At 47.1% G+C, this 10,129-nt stretch overlaps 1 protein-coding gene across 4 annotated transcripts in view; it reads right to left on the bottom strand.

Moving 5' to 3' along the window:
• Window positions 1–10,129, bottom strand: part of Ttll8 (tubulin tyrosine ligase like 8) — a 71,484-nt gene that overhangs the window by 19,874 nt on the left and 41,481 nt on the right. For 3 of the 4 annotated variants that reach the window (XM_031352335.1, XM_031352350.1, XM_031352358.1), the window contains 4 exons: window positions 9,678–9,826; window positions 7,208–7,451; window positions 5,357–5,792; window positions 2,543–4,656 (listed from right to left, as the gene is read on the bottom strand). In XM_031352335.1, the coding sequence (XP_031208195.1) occupies window positions 4,054–4,656; window positions 5,357–5,792; window positions 7,208–7,451; window positions 9,678–9,826 (1,432 nt within the window). In that variant the 3' untranslated portion in view covers window positions 2,543–4,053. Of the gene's footprint in view, window positions 1–2,542; window positions 4,657–5,356; window positions 5,793–7,207; window positions 7,452–9,677; window positions 9,827–10,129 lie in introns of those variants that run through there. The other variant, XM_031352341.1, reaches the window with a different exon arrangement.

Below are 10,129 nucleotides of genomic sequence, written 5' to 3' on the forward strand. Positions count from 1 at the left end.
GAGTGAGTTCCAGGGCAGCCAAGGCTATAAAGAGAAATCCTGTCTTGAAATAGCCAAAACCAATCAGCCAGCCATTCAGTCAATCAATCAATCAATCAATTAATTTAAAAAGAGCCTAAATATAGGGAGGGATGCAAGAATAAGATTTAAGATTAATTGGTTTATATTTACCTGAGAACAATGAATAGACAAACCAAATAAGATCCTAGACTGTGTAGTAAAATAATAAAAAGAAATAAATGATAATAATTTCAAGGAAAAAATTTATCAGCTGATCTAATTATTTTGATTAAGCTGTGCCCTGCTCCAAGTTACTCCCTATTATGTAAACTGGTATTTCAGGCTGTGTCTTACTGTGAGAGACTCTAGTAAGCCACACGAGTGGCTTTTGATTTCATTTTGAGGGTGGAGGACAACTTTCAGGTCAACTAGACACAGGGTACTGGATACCGCATCTGTCCAGCATCCCCCATGCAGCACAGACTGACAAAAGATTGCCTCAGGGTTTCAGCCTAGCTCTGTCCCCACTGCTGACAGGACTTACTCAGACTGCCTGTCTGCTCACCTTCCGGTCTTCCTGTTTGGATCTAGTTTTGCCCTTTCACCTCTACAGCTGGCCTCAGTCATGCAGCTCAGCGCTTACCCTTATCCAGGCCTCAGTCATGCAGCTCAGCGCTTACCCTTATCCAGGCCTCAGTCATGCAGCTCAGCGCTTACCCTTATCCAGGCCTCAGTCATGCAGCTCAGCGCTTACCCTTATCCAGGCCTCAGTCATGCAGCTCAGCGCTTACCCTTATCCAGGCCTCAGTCATGCAGCTCAGCGCTTACCCTTATCCAGGCCTCAGTCATGCAGCTCAGCGCTTACCCTTATCCAGGCCTCAACTTTCTCAAGCTTTCTCAAGCTTTGTTTGGTCCCTCGTCTTAATAACACAGTTTCTCCTTGTATCTCTGACCCACCCGTTTTCAGGCTTCTGAAAACTCAAACTGACTGTGCCTCTGAACCCTTTCCAGTCACTCTGTGCCATATGCAGACACATACACACACACACACACACACACACACACACAGATGTATTTACTGTGTGTGGTATAATGCGTGATCAGAGTTAATATTAGCAATTCAGATTGGAATAAATGGCCAAGTGTCTGCCTTGACCAGGGTTATCAAGGAGATCAGAAGTATCTGGCACATTGCAGATGTGTCTGAAACAGCTGGACTCTGTGAACTTATTGCTTGTTATTCGAGAAATTCTGACAATTGTGTTGGTCTGTTTCTGACATAGGGTGCTCATGATAAAAATCCAACGAACCTCTAAATAAATTAAAAGAATTGACAAGATTTATTCAGATGATGATTTTAAAAGTCAATAAATAGTATTTCTATAAAATGGGCATACTTTGCAGATACAATAAAATTCTATCAAAAGATATCATTTACAAAGAAAATATACAGAGGAAGAAATCTTCTGAAAAGGAGCAAAGAAAATTATAGTTTAGGGTCCAGAGAGATGTCTTAGTGGGTAAAGGCACTTGCCACTAAGCCTGATGACATGAGTTCAAGTCCCAGGACCCACATGATGGAAAAAGAGAACTGACTCCCATAAGTTGTCCTCTGACTTTAATGCACACACACACACACACACACACACACACACCACACTCCAAATAAATGTCATTTAAATATTTTAGGCATTTAAGGGTTGGAGAGATGGCTCAGCAGTTAAGAGCATTTGTTATTCTTGCAGAGGACCTGGGTTCAGTTCCTAGCACCCACATGATGGGTCCACAACCTTCCATGACACCAGTTCCAGGGGATCCATCAACCTTTTGTGACCTTCACAGATACCAGGCGCACACACGCACGCTGCACATACATACATGGAGGCAAAACACTCATAACACATAAAAACATCAAATGCCCGTCTTTTAATATTTTTAAAGTATAGACATTTAAACAAAGACACTCAAGGATAAGCAAATGAATAGACACACTGTATTCATGAATTGTAAGGCTCAATGTGGTAAAGAAGCCAGTTCTACCCTGTATATAAATGTGTATTTGTTTATACTGACATACAAATTCGTGCCCTCCAAAAATTCTAAGTGTGTGTCCCATTGGTGTTTGCTTGATATTGATTGCCTGAATCTGCACTGTATGTGAAAGTATCAGTCCAGGACACCTCAACCATTTCCAAGGAAACAAAATAGAGAGAATTGCATAAAGCAATAAAGCTGTATACAGCATGAAGACACTGGCATTGGTGGGCGACTAAGATCAGTGAGCTAGGCTGGCACATGCAGGAATAGGCCTATGTATGTGAGCATAGACCACGACGTGGTAGAGGTGACCACGGAAGTGGGGAGGATTTCCCAGAGGGATCTGTTGGGACTCTAACCTTGCCTCATGCTAATGATGATCTAACTCTAGGAACCGTAGTCACTAGCAGGCGCCCAGGGTTATTGTTTTGGTCTTGAGTCTTTTATCGACAAACAACAACAACAACAACAACAACAACAACAAAAATCACCAAATTTAGAGATGTTGGTTAAATTGATTGTATTGAGGTTAAGATGGTTTTACATAAAAAGTAAAAACACCAGGAAGAAGTGAAAAGACCATTTATAGCAATTTTTGCAACAAAAAAGTAACAGAAGAGGGGCAGTGTGAGGAGGGGGCAGTCTCTAACAGAAACTATGACAGGTAAGAGCAAAGTGGGACTCAGGGTCCTTTGGACAGTTGACCAAAGATGCAAGCCAGAACTTTCTAAACCTACTTTCTAGTAGTTGCTAAATATGTGACAATAGATAATTTTCCTTTCACCGTCGAGGGGAAATATGCAAGAAGCTTACTAATACTTCACAAGAGGCAAGAATAGCAGTGTTGGGGGCAACAGCTGCCTGTTGGGTGCTGGCCAGAGTACAAATCTGTACAATCTATACCTGCAGTGGGAGTGAAACACGGTGAAGCATCCTCCCAAATTTATGTCCACCTGAAACGTTCCCTTTTTGGAAATAGAGTCATTGCTAAGGTTATCCCTGAATGAGGTTATACTAAAATGCAGGCAGGAATCTAACACAAAGATTGCTGTCTTATGGGAGGGAGCTCTAAACAGACCCATGAAAGGCGTGAAGCCCTGCGTGAAGATGGACCCAGGAGTGAAGCAAGTCACCAGGCATCAGAGATCACTGGTGGACACCAGGAACTGTAGGAGAGGTCTTGTTGACCTGGCTATCAGAGTTAAACTTCCCTTTTTAGTTACCTGTGTGTGGCTTATTGTTACATTGTTACAGACACTCCTACAACTTGTTAGCTAGAGTTGTTGCTTCTGCTGACATTTCCCAGCAGGAAGAGCTCTGTAGGTATGCAGCCCCTGGGTTCCTAGAGACACATTCGCAGTTACTCTTGCAGGATGGCTTAAGCATAGGTATGGAGGTTGAGTCGATGCTCCACTCAACCTGGAGAGGCAACACACACCTGTGTCCACCTGACACACATCACATGCCATCCTTGCAAAGGTGGCGGTGAGAGACCCTGCTCCAGACCTTCCCATCCAGGGGCACAGACAACAAGCAGGCAAGAGAGCTGTAGACAGGACCACGTAGGGGGAGGCAGTAAGAGAGATAGACTAACTAGGTAGGATACAGCACGGGGGCACAAGCATCTTTTAGCAGAGAAAGGTGGGGGCCTGAGCCTATACTCTATGAACCAATGCTAATTAACAGGTGCCCTATGAAGTCCTGAGTGTAAACACAGCTCAGCTATTTCACTCTGTATCGAAGATGCGTCAGCGCCATCTCAATTTTCAGGGAAGGGTGTTCCAAGAGCTCAGCAACTCCTCCACCTTGCATATCCATGGCACTTGATGTTGTTTGAGCATCCCTGGCTCCCTGCTCTATCTTAACAGGAAACAAGTAGTACTGAGAAAACCCCATCGGGACTATTGCAACACCCAAGTATACTGTTCACCTTGGCCAACATTACACCACAGACCCTAACGTCTGGCGAGGTCAGGGCCAGTGTTGCCCCCATACCCCTTTGCTTGTGAGATCCTTTCAGGGGATAGTCCTGATCCAACCCTGTGCCCTGTTTTGGAGAATGCAGCTTGAAGGTCTTCTTTGAGAATTGGGGTGGAGCCAGAGTTCCTCAAATACACTGGGAGAAAAAATCGAAGACTCCCTATGGATACCTGATGCTGTGGGTGATGAAGACTGGGTCATCTCTGTGGTTTTCATATTCTGCAGCAACAGGGCAGGGTGCTGTGCACTTATTAAGTTTACCTCTGGGTATTTACTGGATTGGACTCTGGTATAAGTACCCCTAGGGGACTTACTGTCTACAGGTTGGTAGTTATCGACCTCGAATGCATAGGTGGGCTTTGCTTGACCTCTGACCTCAGCAGCCATTACTGGCACCGGCCAGGTGGTTGAAAGTACCTTTGCTTCTTCACGTCTCCAGTCCTGTCGCATGGTCATTCTGGAGGGCCCCATCACTGTATCTGGCAGGGCCCGGGCACTCCGCACTTTGGGTGGAGCATCTAAGAGTGATTCTGAGAAGCCGAGGGTGGCGATGGGCGGCATTTGCTTCTTGGCTTTCTTCACGCTGATACCTTCCACACAAAGGTCAGACCCATTGAACGGTGGCAGCTCCACGGCAGGCTGTGGGAAGATGTAGCCTTTAGGATTCCCCCTTGACTCAGAAACCAGACCCTGCAGCTGGAGAGTCACCTGGCCGGTCCTACACCAAGCCGCCTCCTGTACCTACCGTACCTCCAAAGCTTTGTCTGTGGGCCCTTCTCTCAGGAAGAGCACCCAGTTTGTCTTTCTACAGGCCCTGGGGCTCAACCCACAGGGCAGACAGAAGCCCAGAGGCAAAAGCCTCGTCTTGATGCCTAGCCTGCTGGGTCATTCCTGATGGGAAGGCACTAGAGAGACTTCAGAAAGAGGATAAGGGTCTCTGAAGAGAGAAGTCTAGAAGGGCCCAGGGGCTGTGGAACATCCACAGCTATTCAGGTGAGGGTCTCTCCCATTACCTATATAGCCGGGACATGGAGAAATGACAGGTAGAAAGACTAGATTGTGAAGGCCACGGGGCCCAAGTGACAGGGCTGTCCAGCCTCCACGTCTAGAGTAAACCTTTTGTTAGGTGCACACAAAAGGGTGAGCTTGGGGCAGATCAGCAGACCCAGGCTCCTGACAGTCCTGTAGGAAGCCAGGACTACTTTGTCCAGACCCAAGAAACAGGATTTGTGTCCCCCATGCCCAGTGACTGAGAACGAGGTGTCTGACCCCCGGGGAGCCCAGGCCCACCCACCCACCTTGTGGAGAGACACTAGCAGGGTAAAGCTACTATCCTCACCTGCCTCCACAGAAGCTCAAAGTTGCCGATGTCACAGTTTCGGTCCAGTTTGCGGTCCACCACCACCTTGATGGTGTCCTCCTGCACCTGGGCGCAGAGCTGAGCCGTGACAGGAGTGGAGGGGTGCATGGTGGGGCTGGAGTTGATCTCGATGAGCCAGGGCTTGAAGTCTCGCCCAAGGATGAAGTCGGCTCCATAGAGCTCGAAGCTGTTCTTACGGGCTTCTACGTGGTCCTGGGCCACCCTCATGGCGTTGGTGACAGCTCTTTTCATGGATGGATAGATGATGCTACCCCATGTTCCTCCTCGGCCCCTCTTCTGCAGGTACTCCTGGAAGCGGGTGCTGGTCCACATGTTATGACAAGGTAGCAGCGGACTGCGCTCTTTATCATTTTTGAGACGTCTCTGGATGGAGTTGTTACACAGGTGGATGGCACTGCGGGCAATGTCCTTGTGAGATTACTGTATGCCAACAACCATCTCACGGAGTCAGCACAGTCTCCTCAGCTTGCCCTGGAGTTACAATGCCTGGTGTAGGGCAGCTGCAGGAGGCCTGGGACGGCTCTGTTCCCTGAAGCGACATGAACTACCCCCCAACCCCCAACCAGCCTGGGGGACAGCACAGATTGTACTAGTACATAGCAGAGGCCTAGCAATGCAGAACCAACCTCTAGGAAAAAGAAATCTGCCCACGCCTCAGTTTCCCCACATGCACATGTCTGTAGGAGCCTATGGAGTCACCTACCTAAAGTTTCCAGTGAGCTCATTTTATACTCCTGCCTAGTTCTATGTAAATTAAAACAAGTTGAATCTTTAAACTGTAAGACACTGTTTAGAACCAAGGGGATTTTCATTTCTACTGCAGGATGGGCAGGCATGCCATACTGGGAACCTCTATTCAGTTCCAGAATGAAGCCTGCTCCACAAGACCTATGTAAAAAAGGTGAACATTTAGAAAGATACAGGCACCTACATGGTAGTTTCCAAACTGCTTCTTTAACTTTTGTTTGTACAGCTGGGTTATGCCCATTCAGCTGGGAATCTCCCATCAGTCAAAGCTAAAAGAGAGTGTGTATATTTAATATTGCCAGGCACAGAGTTCACAACTTGATGGCTCAGCTGAGCCCGTGTGAAGAGGCTGCATGCTGTTCCCAGACTCCACTTGCATAGTGAGTTTCTAGATCTTGCTATAGATTCCTTGTCCAGAGGCAACATACAGATAGGGGTGGTTGCCTTCAGCTCTGCCCAGCCCCCTTCCAGTGTGACCTAACAGGTGTCACTCCAGGTGTGCAGAGGGTAGAATTTACCCAGCAAAGTTTTTTCTTTTTTCTTTTTTTTTGGTTTTTCGAGACAGGGTTTCTCTGTGTAGCCCTGGTTGTCCTGGAACTCACTCTGTAGACCAGGTTGCCTCGAACTCAGAAATCCGCCTGCCTCGGCCTCCCAAGTGCTGGGATTAAAGGCGTGCACCACCACCGTCCGCAGCAAAGTTTCAATTGAGCAACCCTCAGCCTCCTAGGTTTCCAACTGACTCTCCCTTTCAAAGTCCCCTTAAGGCATCCAGGTTCCAAGTCCTGCCTGCCAAGTGACAATCACTAAACCATGGAGAGGAAGCCCTGGGTCACCCCTGAGGGTTCAGATAGGTTCTCAATATCCTACCTTCACCTGAATGTGTTTGCTAATCCCCAGGACCTCCTGAGTGTTTGAGCCTGGTAGCCCTGATACCCTGATGCTTTGGCAGTGACGGGCCACCTAGAGGATTCGGAGTGGCAAAGACCTAGGGTGCCTCATCTACACATCCCAAAGGGCCCCCTGCTAGGTGCTTAGAGGAATACCGAGCTCCCTGTCTCTGACCTGTCCAGCTTGTCCAGGGAGAAGCGCTGTGTGGAGAAGCGGAGGTAGCTCTCTTTGTAGAACCAGATGGTTAAGGGATTCCAGTCTGTGACGAGGAACCACTGTCTGATGTCAAACTTGGTGTCATAGATGAGCATCGGAGTCTCGATGTACTTCTGGACCACCCATTTGTTGTCCTTTGCGGTCTGGCTGTCTGTGGCCACCAGATCCAGGATGTTCTCCACACGGTCCATGCACACAATATCTCCAAGAACAAGAGGTGGTACCTTGGCCCAGTGCAGCACAGGCAGCCGTAATAGGCCCCCGACACCCACCCTGACATTGGTCCAGCACCAAGAGTCTGCAGGACTGGTTGGGCAGGACAGTTGTACACTCAGGGGACAAAGCTACAGTCAGCGCTGACTACTTGTTCAGCTCTCCTGCCATGGGGCCAACCCTACACTTCAGGGAGCATACAGAGATTAGGGAAAAACAGACCTGAGAGTAATTACTCAAGAGCATGCTTTTGGGTTTGGCATGCTCTCGGAGCAGGATCGTTGGAGACTTGTAAGAGTTAATACTACAGGAGTGACCAGCCAAATGGGATAACCTTGGCCCAGGTAGGAGGCCTTTAATTCCTCCCCATTGGTTTTCCTTTACGTATAGGTAGACTCTATACTTTTTCATCCTGGGCCCTAACACAGGTCCGCCTGATATGTGAGGCAGGCAGGCGGGAGCTAAATGTTTTGTTGTGAGCTATGTAGGGTTTACTGTCAGTGACAGAGCCTGTTGCTCACTTTCCCTGCCATGACCATGTAAGTTCTTACAAAGCACATGGCTTCCATTTATTTAGTCATGGCAAGTGGAGGCCTTGCCTGAACTGAAAGGCATTTGACCTATACTTATTGAGAGCTGTCCATCTGAACAATCTACAGAGTAACTAACAGTGAGAGGAGACAGACTTCTTAGGATGCGGAGGGGGCTGAACCCAGAGCCCAGGAAGGAACACAGCTACAAAGCAAAGCCGCAGCAGCAGCACAGGAGAACAGAGGGAGCCCTGACTGTCTGCAGGGCACCAGATGGGAATGGACCCATATACATTCAAGAAGAAGAAGAATTCAGGATAGAAGAACTCTAGGACTGGATGTGATAAAACCACACATTAATAAAAAAACTTAAAGATCATTCCAAACACCCACGCGGGGGCTCACAATCACCTGTAACTCCAGAGGTTCTGAAACCTTTTGGCCTCCACAGGCACCAGGCACACACATGGAACACATACATACACGCAAGAAAAAAAAACACATGCAAAATAAATAAATCTAAAAATATTTAAATCACATAAATAACTTGTGAGTTAAACAAACAAACAAACTTCAGAATAAGTCAAGAGACCAGCAGAATGGACTGGAGAGCTGGCTCAGTGGTTAAGAGCACTGGCTGCTCTTCTAGAGGTCCTGAGTTCAATTGCCAGCAACCACATGGTGGCTCACAACCATCTGTAATGGGATCTGATGCCCTCTTCTGGGGTGTCTCAAGACAGCAACAGTGTACTCACATACATGAAATAAATAAACAAATCTTGAGAAAGAGAGAGAGAGAGAGAGAGAGAGAGAGAGAGAGAGAGAGAGAGCAACAGGATAAACAAATTTAAAAGTCTGTTTAAATGCTACAGAAAAATAGAGCGTTCTTTAACAGAGACAAGAGGATGCAGCTTATGTCACAGACAGATGAAATTTGGTAGCTGTAAATATTTTATTATTTCACAGGAAAGCCTGGAAATAAATAAACTTAGCTTTTAAATCAGAGACAAGGGAAAATCCCTCACAGGAAAACTGAGACCATTGACTTTGGAAGCATAAAAATAATTAGGAAATTATACATGTGCATATGTACACATACACATACTATCACACATGTGCATACACACATGTACGCACACACCCCACCATACACATGTATATGCACATATGAATATGTGTGCGTGCACACACACACACACACACACACCATTAAGAAAGAAGACAATATAATTCTGGCTATACTTTGGGTAGATGAGGCAGAAGTATGAACATGTTAATAACTCACAGGCAAATTTTATGAGGTGTTCAGAATTTGCCTCTGAGGATGCTAGGTTTTTATAGGTGAATTTTACCCTGGATCCAGGGGACAGAAGCACATTGTTTCAGATGAAGATCCTCCACACCCATTTTAGAGGCTAGACTAAGCCTGTTGTTAAGATCAAGGTAACACAAACCCTACAAAAACAACACTTTGGGGTTGTTTAAGTAGTGGATACAAATGAGAAAATCTGAGTTCAAATAGCAAACTTCAGAACGGCACAGAGACGGGACCCCTTTTCCTCTAGCACAACTTGGGCATTCATCTGACCTTGGCAGTACTTTTTGAATCTCCCTCCACCATAGAGCAGGTGGCTGTCAAGGTTGGGAACTTGCATAATGGGGAGGGCTCTGCCCAGTGAACTCACCTCGACCCCGGGACTTGGCTGCGGGCTTTATGATCCAGATGTTCCGTATTCCATCAATCTCTGTCTGAGGGTTCACAGAACTGATCTTATTCAGCAGAGCTTGGCACTGTGCAAAGTAACTTTTCGAATCAATGATGGAAGCATTGCCACTAAAAAGCAAGATCCAGAAAGGGCGTGAGGCTCGGAGGGAAGCACTCAGCCCCAGTGACTGGTGCATGCTTCTGCTCCAGGACAGGCTGATGGCTGTATGGCAAGAAAGGGTTAAGGGCAGCAGAGGATGCCTACCAGTTGAGGGTACCTGGGGTCATGGACTTAGAAGCTGTACCTGGACTCTGTGTGCCAAGAAGTAAGGACCCTCAACCCAGCATGATGGTGTATGTATCTAACCCCAGCACTTAAGGCAGGGACAGAGGGGCAGAGGAGCAGAGGGACAGGGGGCAGAGGGGCAGAGG

This window comes from Mastomys coucha, unplaced genomic scaffold, assembly GCF_008632895.1.
Source record: "Mastomys coucha isolate ucsf_1 unplaced genomic scaffold, UCSF_Mcou_1 pScaffold11, whole genome shotgun sequence".
NCBI classification, from domain to species: Eukaryota; Metazoa; Chordata; class Mammalia; order Rodentia; family Muridae; genus Mastomys; species Mastomys coucha.